We start from the raw sequence: 19,050 nt of genomic DNA on the forward strand, positions 1-19,050 counted from the left end.
AAAGGAAGAGAGATAATAAGTGTTTGTGTGTGTAGTGTTAAGAAAAATAAGATTATTATTTATAGGGAAACCCTAGGGAACACAATCCCTAGAAAAGGGGAAAAGATCTCAAAAAGCAAAAGATTCCAAAAGCAAAAGATATCAAAAAGCATAAGAAAACAAAAGCAAAAGATATGGAAAGATATGGCAGCTGCAGGGGGCAAGATAAAGCTGTCAGGGAACAGTAAAAAGGCATGGGCAGTTCAGAAAAAGGTACTGGTCAAGCAAGGAAAAAGCAGATCTCAAAAGATTATGTCAGTCACTTTATCTGCCAACCAATGGGGTTGGTGCGCATGCTGCGCCGAAAGTAACTTTTCAGACATAAAGCAGATTAGGTCAACAGCTCAAAAGATAAGACAACACAAAAGCAACGGCTAGATTAAACAGAAGAAAACTCAAAGGGTTCAGCGCGAGAAGCTCGAGCGCACGCGCGAGAGCGAAGGCAGACACAGAAGGTCAAGAGAGCGCGAGCGCGAAGGCAGACGGAACCAACCTTAACGCGTCGCGGAAAGAACTACATTTCTTAGCGCGCCGCGGGAGGAATTAAAATTCCTAGCGCGCCGCGGGAAGAACTATAATTCTTCGCGCGTCGAGGGATGAACTACGATTCTTAGCGTGCTGCGAGAAGAACTACAAATCCTTAGCGCGTCGCGGGAAGAACTACCGTTCTTAGCGCGCTGCGAGAAGAATTACAATTCTTAGCGCGCTGCGAGAAGAGTTCGTCTCGCGTATCGCTGAAACAGGTGGTCTTCACGCAGGATTCCTTGTAAGGGGTCTGGCGCGTGGAGCTGCGCAGACAACCTTAGGCGGGAAGGAACAAAGGACAAGCAAAGAGAAGAAAAAGAGGGAAACAAGGCGTAAGGGCGGGACGGCGACAAGAGGGAAAAGAAGGCGGAAAGAGAGAAGGAGAGGGACGGGACGGCGGAAAGAAAGAGAGAGAAAGAGGCGGGAAGGAAAATATATATATTATTATTAAAAGTAAAATATAAGTATAAATATTAAATCATAAAAGAAAGAGATCGGGTCAGAGAAACGGGTACCTGGGTCGGGTCGGATCGGGGCAGATGTCACAGTCTCCCCTACTTTAAGAAATTTCGTCCCGAAATTTATCTCGAAGTAGGTTGCGCAGAGAACAGGTGCGGGTACTTGATCTTCATTTGATCTTCCCTTTCCCATGTAAACTCGGCTCCGCGCTTGGACTCCCAGCGAACTTTCACGATAGGGATACGACTGCGCTTGGTTTGCTTTACCTCGCGATCCATAATCTCAACAGGCTTCTCAACGAAATGCATAGTTTCATCAACTTGAACTTCATCAAGTGGAATGTGAAGGTTCTCGTCAGCTAAACACTTCTTGAGATTGGATACATGGAACGTTGGATGCACATTACTGAGCGCGGGCGGCAGGTCAAGTCTGTAGGCAACTTTTCCCACACGCGCGAGAATCTTGAATGGACCAACATAACGAGGAGCAAGCTTACCCTTCTTCCCAAAGCGGACAACACCTTTCCAAGGCGACACTTTGAGGAGAACAAGATCACCAACTTGAAATTCGAGAGGCTTTCGCCTACGATCTGCGTAACTCTTCTGTCGGCTTCTGGCAGTCAGTAGATGATCACGGATCTTGGCGATTTTATCGGTTGTCTCTTGAACAAGTTCGGGTCCTGTGATTTGAGCTTCTCCCACTTCGCTCCAACAAATCGGGGAGCGGCACTTACGACCGTAAAGTGCTTCAAATGGGGCCATACCGATACTGGAATGATAGCTGTTATTATAAGAGAACTCAATCAAAGGCAGGTGTGAATCCCAATTACCTCCAAAATCAAGAACACAAGATCGGAGCATATCCTCAAGAGTTTGAATAGTTCGCTCAGACTGACCGTCAGTCTGAGGATGATATGCCGTACTCATGTCCAAGCGAGTTCCTAGCGCAGATTGGAGAGATTTCCAAAAGCGAGATATAAAACGGCCATCGCGATCGGATATGATGCCCAAAGGAGTACCATGGCGGCAGACAATTTCCTTGACATAAAGCTGCGCGAGTTGCTCAACACGGTAGTTTTCACGAATGGGCAGAAAGTGAGCAGACTTAGTCAAACGATCCACTATTACCCAAATGCTATCATGTTTGCTTGCTGTCAAAGGTAACTTGGTAATAAAGTCCATCGCTACACATTCCCATTTCCACGTAGGAATTTCAGGTTGTTCGAGCAAACCAGATGGGCGTTGGTGTTCAGCTTTCACTTTAGAACAAGTCAGACATTTAGCTACGAACACAGCAATATCCTTTTTCATACCGGGCCACCAATAAGTAATGCGCAAATCCTTGTACATCTTATCAGCGCCAGGATGAATAGAATACCGAGATTTGTGCGCTTCACTCAGGATATCAGCGCGAAGATTCTCATCACAGGGAATCCAGATGCGATTGAGATAGCAGAGAATCCCACTCAGATTAGGGACAAAGTGCGCTTCCGCGCCACACGCTAACTCGGCGCGAAGGTTACCATTACTGATGGATGCGCGCTGCGCGTCACGAATGCGCGATTCAAGGTTGCTTTGGATCGGCGCGAAGTGAAGCTGCGTGCGCGGCAAAATACAGTTAAGCTGGCAGGGTTTTCGGCTGAGCGCATCGGCTACCACATTAGCCTTACCAGGATGATACCGGATCTCACAATCGTAATCGCTGATGAGTTCGTTCCATCGGCGTTGCCTCATGTTGAGTTCCTTTTGATCAAAGATATGCTGAAGGCTTTTATGGTCAGTGTAGAGGATACACTTAGTACCATAGAGGTAGTGTCTCCAGATCTTCAAGGCAAATACCACTGCACCAAGTTCGAGGTCGTGAGTTGTATAATTCTTTTCGTGAATCTTGAGTTGCCTTGATGCGTAAGCGATAACCTTGCCTCGTTGCATAAGAACACAACCGAGACCTTGGTTGGATGCATCGCAATACACGACAAAATCATCATTACCCTCAGGTAGCGCAAGAACAGGAGCTTCACACAACAATCGCTTGAGCGATAGAAAGGCTTCTTCTTGCTTCGAGCCCCAAATATACGGTTTACCTTTGTGCGTTAGAGCTGTTAAAGGCAATGCGATCTTTGAGAAGTTCGAAATGAAGCGCCGGTAATAACCAGCTAAGCCCAGAAAGGAACGGATCTCAGAAGGAGAGGATGGCGTAATCCAGTTCTTGATTGCTTCAATTTTGGATGGGTCGACATGAATACCCATCTTGTTAACCACATGACCAAGAAACTGTACTTCATCAGACCAGAATTCACACTTGGAAAGCTTAGCATAGAGCTGCTCGGTTCGAAGCTTTTGCAACACCAACCGAAGATGTTGCTCATGCTCGGCCTTGGTCTTAGAATACACCAGAACATCATCGATAAACACAATCACGAATTTATCCAAGAAAGGCCTACACACCCGATTCATTAGATCCATGAAAACGACGGGTGCGTTGGTTAACCGAAGGACATGACCAAGAATTCAAAATGGCCAAAACGAGTTCGAAAAGCAGTCTTCGGAACATCTTCATCGCGGATGCGCAACTGGTGATAGCCAGAGCGGAGATCAATCTTCGAGAAACAAGAGGCACCTTGGAGTTGATCAAAGAGGTCGTCAATACGCGGTAAGGGATACCGGTTTTTAATGGTGAGTTTGTTCAACTCGCGGTAATCAATACACATGCGAAATGATCCATCTTTCTTTTTAACGAACAACACCGGAGCACCCCAGGGCGAAGAGCTAGGGCGAATGAATCCTTTAGCTGTCAACTCTTGAAGTTGGCTTGCCAATTCTTGCATCTCAGCGGGCGCAAGACGGTAAGGAGATTTAGCTACGGGGGAAGCACCAGGGACAAGATCAATACGGAACTCGACTTCACGAGCGGGAGGGATACCAGGAAGATCATCAGGAAAAACTTCAGGGAAATCACGCACAACAGGGATATCGCGAAGCTTCTTTTCTTCAGCAGGTTTAACCACATGGGCTAAGAATGCAATACACCTTTTCCGCATGAGCCTTTGGGCTTCGGCGCAAGACATAAGCTTAAGACCGCGGGAGGGTTTCTCGCCGTAGATATGAAGATCACCATTTTCTCGAGGAATGCGAATCAACTTCTTGGCGCAAATAACTTCGGCGCGATTCTTCGAGAGCCAGTCCATACCAATAATAACATCAAAGCTCCCAAGAGGCATGGGGATGAGGTCGATCAGAAAATCGTTTTCGTTAAGGTTAAGCGTACAATACTTAATCACCGAGTTAATTAAAACAGTTTCGCCGTTAGCCAATTCAAATGAAAAATTTTCTTTTAAGTTATCGCGCGGTCGCGCAAGCTTCTGCTCAAAGGCGCGAGAGATAAAACTTCGATCGGCGCCAGTATCAAAAAGTATAGAAGCATAAAATCCGTTAAGCAAAAATGTACCATTCACTACGTCATTATTCGCTTGCGCTTGGTGCGCGGTTATGTTAAAAGCTCGTCCACGCGTCACTTGGTTCGAAATCTGGTTCACCGGATTCGCCTGCGTAATCTGAACTTGTAGTCTCGGGCACGCGTTCCGGAAATGACTGGGATCACCACAGTTAAAGCACGATCTGGGTCGTGGGTTTTGGTAGGTTGGTTGTGGGTTCTGCGGGTAGACTGGTGGTGTTGGCGCAATTGGATTGGCGGGAAGGACTCTACAGTTCTCAGCAGTGTGACCAGTACGGCCGCATCGGTTACAAAGTCGACACGGGGTTTGGGTTGGGTGGTGAAATCTACAGGTTGGGCAAAAGGGATGGTTTCCTGTGTAAGGTTTCTTAGTTGGCGGGGCAGGGAGTGCTGGATTGGTTAAGGCATAGTTGTGGACTACAGGAGGTGTTGGGTAGGCTGACAGTGGTTGAGGGGCGTATACTAGAGGTTGGTAGATGGGTTGCTGGACAATGGGCGGGTTGGTAAGCGCATAGGCTTTGCGCCTGCGCTTGAGGTTGTTACGGTTTGAGGGTTCAGGTTTGGTTTCTGTTGGTTCAGGGGCAGTCTTGGTGAGTTTGGTCTTCTCAAATCCCCGCAGGAACAGGGTTCCTGCTCTGACATGGTTGTCGCTGAGCACAGCGGCCAATTCGATGGCGTCAGAGAGGGTAACTGGGTTTCTAGCCCATACAGAATCTTGAATTTCCATGGGGAGACCCCCAAGGAATTTCTCTATGGCTCGGCGGGAAGGGGTAACAAGGTGAGGGACAAGCAGGCTTAGTTCATGGAAGCGCGTCGCGTACTCGCGCGCTTCACCGCTGTATTGCTTCAAGTTCCAGAATTCTTCCTCCAGGCGCTTAACTTCGTTGGGAGGGCAGAATTCTCGCGTCAGAATTTCCTTAAATTCCTCCCAGAGCATGCTGGAAGCAGCTTCTGCGCCACGCGCATGAGCTACTCCATTCCACCATGTAAGCGCTCTAGATTCCAGGACACTGGAAGCATATAGGGTTCGTCTGTCTGAGGGGCATTGGGTGTGGAGGAAAGTGTTTTCTATTTTCTCAAGCCACTGGAGCATCACGGTGGCTCCTTCAAGACCTGTGAACTTTGGAGGGTTACCCGCGTTAAAGGACTTAATGTTGTAACCAGAGGTGTTGGTATTGTTTTGGCTCAAAGCTTGGGCTATTGCGGCGGCCATTTCCTGGGAACGTTGCTGCGAGCGTCTGCGCGCGGCTTCTTTCTTCTTGAGATGGCGACGAGATAGCGGAGGCATTCTATAAAAGTTTTAATTTTAGTTAATATCTTGGTTTTAGCACAAAGTATAACCTCGAAAAGCTTGGTTTCGCGGAGTCAGTTACTGTCAAAAGTTAAAGTAAAATAAATGACCCTAAATGCAGACTTAATAGAGGTAACAAATTCGAATCAAGAATCGACAATTCATGTATCACCATGACTTTCCGAATTCCCAATTTAAAATATACGAGCAAACGAGTATTGGAGATTGACGATTCATGTATCACCATGACTTTTCAATCTTCAATATAAAATACACAAGAAAATGAGTATTGGAAGTTGACAATTCATGTATCACCATGACTTTTCAAGTCTCCAACCTCAGAACATAATCGTAAATGGAAATTAAAAATCAACTATTCATGTATCACCATGACTTTTCGGATTTTCAAACCCAACAAACGAATATGTAAGTAAAATCAATAAAATCGAAATTCAACAAAAATCGAAATATCGCGAAATAAAACATAAAATCATACACTGCGCAAGCGCGAGCATATTCATAAATAACGAGTAATTAACAATAAGCGCGCAAACATGAGATTTCTCTCATGCGCGAGAAGGGACTCTTAGGTATTCTAGGCCGTTACGTCTAACCACCTATCCTAAAGTCAACGAGCTCTGATACCAATCTGTAACACCCCGACCAAAGGCGGATTATACATCGGGGCGCCACATATTGTTTCATTACTCGTGACACTATTAGGTGTCAATATTTAATAAATACATTCATTCGCGCACGCGCAAGGTAAACAAGATAACATAAAACATCAATATATTATAAGGCAAAATATTAGAACAAATAACTTGTCTTGATACATTTTAATCTAGGTCCAAAATAAAGAAAACTTCCTATGTGTCCACAAGCTCCAAAAGTAGCTACAGCAAACCTGAACATGTGTTAAAATAAACGTCAAACACTTGCGTGTTGGTGAGAAATCAAGTTTAATACAATACATAGATAACAATAAATCTGCGCGCAACATGTGTATGTCTGGTTTTCAACAAGGGTGTAATCTGATCGGGACCAACTCTAAGATTCATAAGACTGCCAGTGCTCACAATTGAGCTCACAAACAAGACAAACTGTGCATGTGTAAACAAAAGAGAAAATCATAAACGATAGTTCTCCCGTGTTCATCTAATGGTACCATGAGAACTGCGGAATAGACCGACAAGACGGTTAATGATCCACACATACAAATAAACAGCCAAGTCTACGTCCTCAACACATGGGATACTGCGCGACTAAAGTTCATAAACAGTTTAAGACTCAAGTTTGTACGAACACATGAACATCCCAAAACATTAAAAATAAAAAGGGATTAGGTACGAGATTACTCACTTGATAAACGATGCGGTGTAAGATAAAGCAAGAACCAACTTTAAACAAGCACAAGTTAACCTATAAATAAGATTATTGTTTTTAATGATTGGTTTTAAGTCTTGATTATAAGTTAGCATAATTAATAAGTAAATTATTATATATAATATATATATTACCGAAAATCAGGGCAGAGGAGAGGAGAAAACGGAGGCAAGAGAGGAGGCGGCAGGAGGACAATCGGCAGAGAGCAAAGGAAGAGAGATAATAAGTGTTTGTGTGTGTAGTGTTAAGAAAAATAAGATTATTATTTATAGGGAAACCCTAGGGAACACAATCCCTAGAAAAGGGGAAAAGATCTCAAAAAGCAAAAGATTCCAAAAGCAAAAGATATCAAAAAGCATAAGAAAACAAAAGCAAAAGATATGGAAAGATATGGCAGCTGCAGGGGGCAAGATAAAGCTGTCAGGGAACAGTAAAAAGGCATGGGCAGTTCAGAAAAAGGTACTGGTCAAGCAAGGAAAAAGCAGATCTCAAAAGATTATGTCAGTCACTTTATCTGCCAACCAATGGGGTTGGTGCGCATGCTGCGCCGAAAGTAACTTTTCAGACATAAAGCAGATTAGGTCAACAGCTCAAAAGATAAGACAACACAAAAGCAACGGCTAGATTAAACAGAAGAAAACTCAAAGGGTTCAGCGCGAGAAGCTCGAGCGCACGCGCGAGAGCGAAGGCAGACACAGAAGGTCAAGAGAGCGAGAGAGCGCGAAGGCAGACGGAACCAACCTTAACGCGTCGCGGAAAGAACTACATTTCTTAGCGCGCCGCGGGAGGAATTAAAATTCCTAGCGCGCCGCGGGAAGAACTATAATTCTTCGCTCGTCGAGGGATGAACTACGATTCTTAGCGTGCTGCGAGAAGAACTACAAATCCTTAGCGCGTCGCGGGAAGAACTATTGTTCTTAGCGCGTCGCGGGAAGAACTACCGTTCTTAGCGCGCTGCGAGAAGAATTACAATTCTTAGCGCGCTGCGAGAAGAGTTCGTCTCGCGTATCGCTGAAACAGGTGGTCTTCACGCAGGATTCCTTGTAAGGGGTCTGGCGCGTGGAGCTGCGCAGACAACCTTAGGCGGGAAGGAACAAAGGACAAGCAAAGAGAAGAAAAAGAGGGAAACAAGGCGTAAGGGCGGGACGGCGACAAGAGGGAAAAGAAGGCGGAAAGAGAGAAGGAGAGGGACGGGACGGCGGAAAGAAAGAGAGAGAAAGAGGCGGGAAGGAAAATATATATATTATTATTAAAAGTAAAATATAAGTATAAATATTAAATCATAAAAGAAAGAGATCGGGTCAGAGAAACGGGTACCTGGGTCGGGTCGGATCGGGGCAGATGTCACAGTTTGGTCAACCTACCTGAGGCGATGACCCAGGCGGCTGCGCCTGCTTCAGTTGTTGGTTCAGTTGCTCATCCAGTTGAGCCAACTGTTCCAACTGCGATGACATCTCCGCCGGCTGTCAGTGCCATATTTACCGAATCTGTTACTGAGCCGGCGGTGACTATTCCTGCGGGTACTTCCGCAGCGGCGACCACGGTTGTGAGTTCACCTCCGTTGGTTTCTACCGCGGCGGCCTCCATGCCTCCTCCGACGTCGGCAGCTACGGCCGATCCTTCAGGTATGCTTGGGGTTTCTCGCCAACCTCTGCCTCCTTCCCATCTGCCTGACCTCTTGGATGGATTTCCCTTGGGTTCAGGTGATGGGTTTGGCGGCTATCGGCCTGTTGTCGACCCTACAGGTGCGTAGGGTTCTTTTGGCCTCTTTTTTTTTTTTTTTTTTTTTATATCATCTTTTCCTAACTGCTTTTTGTTTTTTGCAGTGTCGGATTCCAATGAAGTGTATGTTCCACGATGGAACATCCGCCGAGGAACAACCCTTCGCACGCCTGTGGAGTGCGTGGAGTGGGCTCGTCACGCAGCTCCCAGTGGTGCGTTGGGGGAAGCCATGGCTAGCTACCAGGAGGGTAGGCTAACCAATGAGCTTCGGGTTCTCCTGGCCCGGATGCAGCCGCGCGTCGAGCTGCTTTGTCGTGAAAACGACAAGTTAAAAGCAGCTCGTATCCAAGAGGTAGCTCAGGCGCGGGCTGTCCGGGAGGAGAATAGGAGGCTCTCCGCCGTTGCTGCGGAGAAGAAGAAGGCCTTCAAGGCCCTTGAAGTTGAAGTTCAGGCCCGTCTCGAGGCCCGTTCCAAGGCTGCCCAAGCTGTTAACGAACAGCTTCGGCTGGCTAAGGAAACTGCTCGGAACGCAACTGAAAGGGCCACCAAGGCTGAAGCTGTTGCTGAGCCTCTACGCCTCGAGAATGAGGAACTTAAAGCCAAACTAGAGGCGCTCCAACAGGCTCATGATGCCTTGGCGATGGAAGACGCCAAGAAGCTCCAAGAGATCTTGGACCAGAGGGGGGTGCTTGACCACACTGAGCGGAAGCTAAAGGGCGTTGAAGAGGCTACGGCTAAAGAAGTGTTGCTTGCCAACCTCAACAAAAGTGAAGCCGAACGCGCCCGTAACCAAGCTCAAGCTGCCCTCCAGGAAGCTCTGGTTACCAAGGAATGGCTTCTTCGAGAAGCGTTGTCTCAGGTATGCGTAATTTCATATCTTTACACTTTTCTTTGCACATAGAAAAGGTTTTGACACTTGTATTTTTTCTTGTAGGTTGTGCATCGAGTCTTCACGGACACATCATACGACGATGCCATGAGCGCAGCCCTCAACGCTTCTCATGAGGATGGGGAAAAGGCCGGCTTCCTGCTTGGTCTAGGGTTCGTTGAGAAAGGCATCCCGCCTTCCAACTTCCCTTTGTATGATGTGGATACTGAAGCTGTTTATGACCAAGCAGTGAACCAGTATGCCGCCTTCCCGCATCCGGTGGTGGAGAAGGTGAACGAAGTTGCTGCTGCTGATGATGGGCTAGCTATCCTTAAAGCTTTCCTTGAACCGCCACGCTCTACTGATGGTGCGGGTCCAAGTGGAAGTGGTCCTGAAGCTTGATCCTGAAGATCCCTTTCCACCATTAGAGTAGATTTTTATTTTTGTATAGCTTCTTTTGTATGCGGGTATGCACTCAGCAATCTTTGTAATATTTGAATTTTGATGGAATAAAGATTATGTGCTAATTCCTTGCCTTGTTTATTTTACGCATGTTTTGATTTAACTTAGCAATTTCTTTAGTACTTAGATAAGTTAACTTTTTAACGTGGCAGATTATAAGTTTATGCTTCCTCTTTCATGATTGTGCGGGTATGACCGTCACTTACACTTAGGATGGCTTAACTTTACTTATATCTGACCTGCGTGGAAGTTTTCCTCATCTTTTCCTTTGAAATTTTCTAAGTGTTTAGAATAAGTTAACCTTTGAACGTGGTAGATAATAGGTTGAAGTTTTGCTTCCTCATTCGTGATTGTGCGGGTAAGACCGTCACTTGCACTTAGTAGGATGGCTAAACTTTGCCTACATCTGACCTGCGTGGAGGTTTTCCTCATCCTTCTGTTAGAAATTTTCTAAGCATTTTGAATAAGTTAACCGTTCGACGCGCGGTTGTCAATATGTTAGTTCAGTTTCCTCTATCATGATTTGTGTGGTTAGGACCGGCACTTTCATTTAGTGGGATGACCAAAGTTTACCTATGACTGACCTGCGTGAAAGTTTTCCTTTTCTTTTGAAATTTTTACCGTTTTATGTGTTTATGCGGGTTTTGCCGCCTTCCACACGTAACGACTTCTTCCCATATTTATGCGGTGAATACCGGCACATCAGTGTGGGAAGTTCATAAGTATAAAGGTAAGGCTATTAACACATTGTGAAAGGAGAATCATTTCCATTAGAAGTGGCTCTAGGCCTTTTCTTTACAAGTTTGGAATTGATCTACATATAACATTTGCTTAATTGAGCTCCATTCCATGTTCTTGGGATTGGAGTGCCATCGAGCCTTTCGAGCCGGTATGCTCCCTTTCCCAGAACTTCTTTGATAATGTATGGCCCTTCCCAGACCGGGGCCAGTTTTCCTGGGCGTTGTTGGTTCGAAGCCTCGTTGTTACGCAGTATGTAGTCTCCTACATTGAAGTTGCAGAGTTTTACCCGCGTGTTGTAGTACTTTTGCATTTGTCGCTTGTAGTTCTCTTCACGCACTGCGGCTAAGTCTCTGCGTTCCTCGGTTAGCATAAGGTCTAACCGTCTTTCCGCATCATTGTCTTCTGGCTGAATCAAGACCCTTGGTGAGGGTAAACCAATTTCGACCGGGACCATGGCTTCAGTGCCATAAGTGAGACTGAACGGGGTTTCTCCCGTACTGGCCTTTTTCAGCGTTCTGTTTGCCCAAAGGACGTGCGGAAGCTCGTCCACCCAGCCGGATCTGTGTTCCAAGAGTCTTTTCTTTATGCCTTCGACGATGCTCTTATTTGCTCTTTCTACCTCACCATTACCCTGCGGGTGCGCCACTGAGGTAAAAGTGTGGGTGATTTGAAGTTCTTCCAGCCACTTTTGTAGCTTCTTGTCAGCAAAGTTGGTGCCGTTATCGCTCACCAAATTCTGGGGAATGCCGGTGATCATCGCTACACCCTCAGCTGTTGGCCATCCCATCATGCCGCGGACTGAAGATACCACGGCGTTGAATCTTGCCATCCTGTCTCTTCCGAAGAGAATGTCGTATGTGTGGTGTGGCTTCCTCATCACGACAAAATCCACATCTTCTGTGCGTGAGTGATTCCCGTCCGTAAGAGTGACGGGGAAAGATAGGATACCCAGGGGGGTGTTTGTGCTGCCGTCGAACCCTTCCACCGAGGCGTAGACCGTTTCCAGGCGTTCCTTGTCTTCGTCATCTAGCTTGTCGAAGAACTGCCTGTACATCACCGTTGACGAGGCGCCGTTGTCAGCAAGAGTGCGAGAAGTGATGTAGTGCCCCAGCTGGCTTTTGATGACGATAGGGCCTTCTTTGCTGGGTCCTCCTGGCACTCGCGGGAAGCGCACCTCAGCTTCCTTCCACGCGCATGGTTCTGTTGCTCGCCTTTTTCTTCCTCTGATGTTGCCATGAACCATGTTGATGCTGATGTCAACGGGCTTTCGTCCGTTGCCTTTGTACCGGTTATCATTCCTTCCTCCCTTCTTGATTGATGCCACGAGGTGTGTAAGTCTTCCATCCTTGACGAATGTTTCGACAATATCCTTCAAGGATGTACACTCCTCCGTACTATGACCCTTTGTCCCGTGGAAGTCACAGGATTTGCTTTGATCCGCATTAGGTCGCTGCCGGATCATTGGAGCTTTTGGCCATGGTAGTTTTTCGGTGGCAAATATCTCCGTGATGCTTTTGGTGAGTGGCGTCCACCGGTGTTTTCGGCTTGAAGGGTGTGTGTTATCCCTTCCGCCAACAAGAGGGCGAGAGCTGGATGAGGTGTCAAAGTTTACCCTTGACTGCCAAATACCTAGCTTCCTCTTTTTGTTCTGCCGAGCGATCCGAACATTGTTTTCTCTGGTCCTCTGCGTGTAGAGGTGTGTACTCTGGGGAAGATTCCTACCCAGTTGCTTCTCTGTCTCGGCAAAGCGCTTGGCCGCCGTCATGATGGCATCCCATGTGGATGGCATGCCGTCCTTACCCGTCAACGTGCGGATAAGCTCTGGGTATTCGGCGCCCTGGATGAAAGCTGCGCGAACAAGATCTTCACTTATGTTGCCCAGACTCAGCTTTTTGGAGTTGAAGCGAGTGATGAATTCTAGTAAAGATTCATCCTCCTCTCTAACGCAGTTGAGGATCGTCCACTGTTCTTCAGTATATTTCCTCTGTTGGCTGAAGTGTTGGCTGAACTTGTTCTGAAAGTCCGCCCAATCATAGATGTGGTGGACCGGTAAACGATCGAACCATGCCCTGGCCGCTCCAACCAGTGTCATCTGGAACATATAACACCACGTGGGTTCCGTCCACTTACTGACGGTTGCCCCCGCAATGAATCTGTTCAAGTGATCGTCTGGGTCGGATAGACCATCATAAGTGCCGATGTTGGACATTTGTTTGGCACTTCTCGGGGCGATTGCTTCCGCAATGTCCCTTGCAAACTTGGACGTTCCTGCATTTGTAGCAGTTGGTCTAAAGGTTTTGGAGAAGTCACGTGGGTTTCTCCCCGCGTTCGTTGGTTTAAAGGTTTCTCCAAAATTCCTTGTCGGTTGGAAGTCCGTTTCCTTACGCTTCCCTTTTGCCTTATGGCGAGGGTTTGCGTCGGTATCGGATTCTTCCCGCTCATCGTCCGAGTACTCGCACTCACTGTTCATGTTGAGATGTTGGCGAGTACTGCCGAATTCGTCAGCCTGTTGAAGTGAACGCAAACGTTCATCCAACTCAGCTTGGAACTCTTTCTGACGTGCTTCGGCCCACGCCTTAACTTGATCGAGTGTTTGGCGAGGGCCCTCGTCCGTTTCTCCAACTGGGCATCAGTGAACCCCAGTGAAATATTGTTTACTGCACTTGTCCCGGCTTGGGTAACCGGGGTAGTGTTCGTAAAATTTGTATAACCGCCGGTGTCCCCCCCAGTTGCTGGGGTTGTGGTTACCGGGGTTTCTTGGTCACTTACTGGCTTTGGGACCGGAGTAACGTTAACCATTTCTTCAGAAATTTTGAAAAAACTAAGAATTAGTTCTAGCTTTTATGCACGGATGGCGCCAATGAAGAAACACTAATCGACCCCGGGAAGATTACGGACAATCTGGGGGTTAAATAGATGTTTCCCACGAGGATGAGGTCCAGCAAAGAAAGTTGTTCTTCAGGTGACCTGCAAAACAGACACCGTAAGCTCGTCACTGAGAAGGAGGGGTTCCTCCTTGTGACCACCCTCCGGCGTGAGAATCAGACTAGATTGCTCTGAATATAAGTGTATATTAAGAGATTGCTAGAGAAGATAGGATAATGAGATATCAGATGATGTCCTTACCATTCCAAGGTGTTGGAGTATTTATAGCCGAAGGTAGGTTTCCAAGAAGGTACAGCCGGCTGAATAGTATCCCTGTTCTACCAACAGTGGGCTACGCACAAGCCATGCTGGTTGGTGGATAGGCTGCGGCCGATAGTGACAAGGCCAGCTGTATACTGTTCCTTTACTGCCGGCTATGCACTGTTCCACCAACTGTAGGCTACGCACGTCCACAGTGAGGGTTGGTGAGTAGGCAGCGGCTAATAGTGACAAACAGTACTAGAGGGTGCTCCTCCTCGTACTGTTGTCGGTAAGCTGTCACCCTGTGATTGGTTCATGGGCTGTTTTGGTCAGATCGTCTATTTTGCCCATACCTTGGCAGGTATAGTACAAAAGATCTTCCAGAAGCATACGGACTGGCTCATTTGGGCGGGAGTATTCCCGCCTTGCTCATTCCTTCAGGTGACATTACTGAAGTATCGAGTTAGTGCCTTGTGCGTGTAGCCTTGCTATCAGTGCGGGTAGCCTTCCCTGATGGCTTGTATCCGCAGCTGCGGGAACAAGCGGGGTACTTCACCATTGGGAGGCTTTCCCTGCGGGAACAGCTGGCGTACTGCGCGTAAGGTCTTCTTCTCTGAGCATGGTGGGTCCTGCGGAAGCAGTTGGTCCTTGCGCAGACGTCCCTCTTCAAGGTGAGTCTTGCGGGTCCAACTGGGCTCTGCTGGGACCCACCTCTTCATATTACTCTATAAATTGTCAACAACCAATCATATTACTTTTAAAAAAGGTTTAAAAGATTAAAACAAGTTAAGAACTTACATATAATCGTAAGATCCTCCATATTGGAGTGTCGACGGACATTAAAGGAAAGGGTGGGCAATGGACGATCTAGCCGTGAAAGTTGTGTTCGCGGGTCCATATGTTGCCTAATTAGGTAGATATGGTCGGGCACCTTTCAATCATTAGTTAGCTTTTACCTTTATTAAATCTTTAATTAAATCGGTTATGGTTATATTTCATGGTGTCTAATAACAAAACTAAACCGGTACATTTGTAGCCTGCGTATTTCATGCAAGCAACCACTAATTAACTCTTAATATGCTTTTACCTTTCTTGACCAGTTTAACAAAGGGATTGTGGGGTCTTGGGTTTATTCAAATTTATGGTTAAGGTAAAGTAGTACGTATAGATGGAATTATGTATCCTTTTCTAGTTATAAAAGGTGGTATTTTTGGCAAGTCAAATGATATGTTGTGAAACCAAACATTTTCATAATTTTGGAATATTTGATTGAGTTTTATAATAAAATAATAATGTCTAACCTAAAAGTATCATTTAAAAATATATGTAATGATTTTCAAAGAAGTTAACACTCAAATATTGTAATCAGCATTCATCATTGTATAAAGTCCATGGTAGGGATAAGAAAATTCTTAAGAATAATTGAAAAATAAGTTTCATTATAATTACTCAATGAGTTTACAAAGGAAGAAACATATATAGGTCACTGCTAATCCACAAGGATTGAGTGCACTCTCTTCATTCAAGAATAAAAACATCAATATACATGAAATATATTGAAAAACTAACAAAAACATTAATTAAATTGTATATCGCTTAATTAATCGCCATCCGTCCCGGCCACTAACGTTCATCGGCGGAAATTTCCCTTTGAAACGATAGTTCAAAAACCCATTTAGGTAGGGACTTTGATCTTCTTGAATTTCTGCTTAATAACTGCTGGTGACGAGTCTGCATATTTTTCTTAGCTATCGACTCTACAAAAGATTGCACTCGTTGCATGGCAAGATTTAGGGTTTCCTCCGACATGTTTGCGAAGCAAACCCTAAACCAACCTGGTTCACTGCAATGGCACGATGAACCGGGCGAGATGTTCAACCCGACTTCATAAACAATCTTCTTCCAAAGCTCTATTTCACCTTCGAAAGTGTTTGAGCTCAAAAGATGTCGCATATCCACCCAACAAAACAAACCGGCATTGCTTTGAAGACACCGGATCCCAATCTTTTGAAGCCCATTCACCATCATTTCATGCCTTTCCTTTAACCTTCTCCGGTTCTCGGATAGATATGTTTTTGTAAACTTCTTGTCAGAAAGGATTTCTGACAGAAGGTGTTGTGTCTGCGACGAAATTAATCCGAAACTGGACATTTTCGTCGCAGCAGACACAACACGCTCATCATTGGAATAAATAGCTCCAATTCGGAAACCCGGGAGTCCAAGATCTTTGGAGAGGCTATACACAATGTGGACACGTTTTGCGATTTCGGTGTTCATGAGGTTTCGGTCTTTTAGGACCTCCATGATGCTAGTGAAGCATGGAGAGCTAAAGACAGTACCAGAATAAATCTCGTCGCTAATAAGGTGGATGTTTTTTAAGGTGATAAAGTTGACGAGGAGGTCGAGTTCATGCAAGCTTAGAGACGTGCCTAATGGGTTAGAAGGGTTTGTGACCAAGATTCCTTTGACTTTAAGGTTTTGTTTTTCTGCTTGTTTGTATGCTTCTTCAAGGGCATATTTGGTAATTCTGAAACCATTTGAGCTTGAACAATGAATTGGTACTATTTCAGCTCCGGTTCTCCATTTAAGATCTCTATCAAACCTATATTAATAATTTAACGCGTTAAATTAATTAAAATAATAATAAATACTAAGAGTGGTCTTGCTGTCACGATTCACATAATTAAAAATCTCTACATACCCTGGGTAATACGGTGTTGGAATAAGAAACGCGTCTCCTGGATTAGCGAGACAAAACATTAATGTTTCGTTTGCGGAGGTTGCACCCGCAGTGAGTACAAGGTTGTTCGCGTCGAAACTAACAGTGTTTCCTCTTATCTCGGACATAAACTTGACTAGAGCCTGTAAAAACATATCACAATTTGTTAATTAATTACACAAACACAAAATCAAAAGAAATAATTGGTATTTTATATACAAAGAAACATATATATGTTTGTAACACGATAAATGCTTACATTTTTGAAGGCAGGTAGACCATGATAATCTTGAAAGAGAGCAAGTTCTTTGAAGATGGATTGATTATTATGGTCCTTGAACGCCACAGGCTGCGGGTTGTTCTCGAGCCAAGATTCAAGAAGGTCGAAAGAGAGTTGGTTTTCAGCGAGACCCATTTGGATGATACCGTTGGGGTTCTTAACCTCGTCGTAGGGATTCTTCTCGTACTCTTCCCATCCCAGGAAGTAGGAGGAATCCTGTCCGTGAGAGTTGCATGTAACCTTTGCTGACAACATATTTTCTTGCCGGGTTTTGAATATATATATTAAAGAAATTAAGTAGTGCTAGCAGAGAAGATTTGCTAAAACTGCAGGTGATTTGGAAGAAATATTGAGGAGTGAGTGATTATGTTGGTGTGATTGGAAGGAATATATATAGAGCATACAAGCTGTAAAGAGAATGCCAAGTCAGATCCTCTTCTCCCGGGATATGTCCAAAACAATTATGCATAATTTTATATATATTGTAATTTGATATCCAAATTACAAAACTAGATATAATAATAATAATAATAATAATAATAATAATAATAATAATAATAATAATAATGATGGTATATAATCAATAGATAGGGCCCGAGTAATAACATATGGCCTAAACTTCTATATAAAGTTTTTATTTTTATTTAGTACTAGACATGTTCTATGTATGTCATGATACCGGTCATAAAAATTATTAACTCAACTTTGATGTTAACCAACTAATGTTTTGATGTGACAAATTAAAATTTGTACTTATTAACTAAGCCTAGTTTTGCAAACTAGCTAGTAACTTTAGTTTATTATAATTTATTAATTGTTTTAATTTCAACACGTAATTTTATTTGTTATCCCTACACATTTACTTCAACAACATAAGTTACAATTTTTTTAAAGTAAGCATTACATAAACATGTCTAATTTATTAACTGTTTTAGTTTCAACACGTAATTTTGTTTTTACCATATTTTTTATGCAGATTCTCACGACAAAATTGTTTCGCTCAAAATATTTAGTGTGACTATGAGAGTATATATGTGATCTATACAAAAAGATAACTAAAAAAACATTTCATATAAAAATACTTTGGTAATTATAAAAAGGCTTTTGTTCGATTTATACACAAATCATTTTATTTTTCCTAAAAACATGAAAACTATACATAAAAAGAGTGTTTTCTTCCTTAAAAACTATTACCGATCGACAAGAGGTTAAAAGGCATGCAAGCCGGGACCCTTCATCGTGAAATGGTCAACCAGCTGCCTCCTCCTTTCCATGGCCCATTTTCTTTACTTATGTCGGCCACTTAACCTCTTACTTGATTTATTGAAGTAGAAATAGAAATGAAATTACAATTTGATCAATGTTTCACCATTTTGTCAAACACTAATCACTTCCAAATTTGAAACATTGATCGTTTTCACTTTTTAGCTGATTTTTTGGTACGAAAAGCGATAATATAAAGTGACAAAATCTCGTAATATAAGGGATTTGTTTATTTTTATTTGATGATATAGAAAAACAAAAACAACAATACATTTTATTTGATAATATGCATTCATCATTATTCGTTGTTGTCACGTAGACTTCATCTTTAATTTGCAGTTTTGGCGCCGTTGACTCAATGCCTTCTTCATTTCTTGCTTTCCTCGCCTTGCAATATCTTCTTGTCAAATAAGCTTGAAAGGTGGAGTTGGATATCGTCTTGAGGAAGTCTTGAAAACTTTTACAACGAGTCATTTAAGTGTTATCCGACATTAGACATAGATCGAACTTAGATTAGAGCTTAGGATTTGTCTTAAGGTATCATAATAATGTTTTCCACATTTGCCATTGGTTCAAACTAGTTGTTTTATCCGGCACATTGCGCCGTGGCAGCTGGCAAAAGCCCAACGTTGGTAAAACCCGAGCATTATGACGGTAACTTAACGCAAATTCGGTTGATATCATTGTGAGTTGATAATAAATTGCAAAATAAAATA

General features: G+C 44.2%; 1 protein-coding gene across 1 annotated transcript; it reads right to left on the minus strand.

The window, feature by feature from the left end:
* Nucleotides 1–15,381: 15,381 nt before the first annotated feature.
* Nucleotides 15,382–17,695, minus strand: LOC143571914 (1-aminocyclopropane-1-carboxylate synthase 3-like). Its single transcript, XM_077057214.1, has 3 exons — nt 17,051–17,695; nt 16,774–16,934; nt 15,382–16,674 (listed from the first exon to the last, which is right to left on the minus strand). Exons 1-3 carry the CDS (start codon nt 17,324–17,326, stop codon nt 15,696–15,698), a joined length of 1,416 nt encoding a protein of 471 aa, XP_076913329.1. The 5' UTR covers nt 17,327–17,695; the 3' UTR covers nt 15,382–15,695.
* Between the last annotated feature and the right edge of the window lie 1,355 nt (nt 17,696–19,050).

Source organism: Bidens hawaiensis, unplaced genomic scaffold (genome assembly GCF_021521415.1).
Source record: "Bidens hawaiensis isolate Kalapana, Puna unplaced genomic scaffold, B.hawaiensis_p1.1 tig00025623_1, whole genome shotgun sequence".
Lineage (NCBI taxonomy): Eukaryota > Viridiplantae > Streptophyta > Magnoliopsida > Asterales > Asteraceae > Bidens > Bidens hawaiensis.

What these genes read in the sequence shown, in the direction of transcription:
- LOC143571914 (XM_077057214.1), bottom strand. Translation starts at nt 17,326, where the DNA reads ATGTTGTCAGCAAAGGTTACATGCAACTCTCACGGACAGGATTCCTCC. An exon ending in GTCTACCTGCCTTCAAAAAT is followed by an intron (nt 16,935 to 17,050) that starts GTAAGCATTTAT and finishes ATGTTTTTACAG; the next exon opens with GCTCTAGTCAAGTTTATGTC. An exon ending in CCAACACCGTATTACCCAGG is followed by an intron (nt 16,675 to 16,773) that starts GTATGTAGAGAT and finishes TTATTAATATAG; the next exon opens with GTTTGATAGAGATCTTAAAT.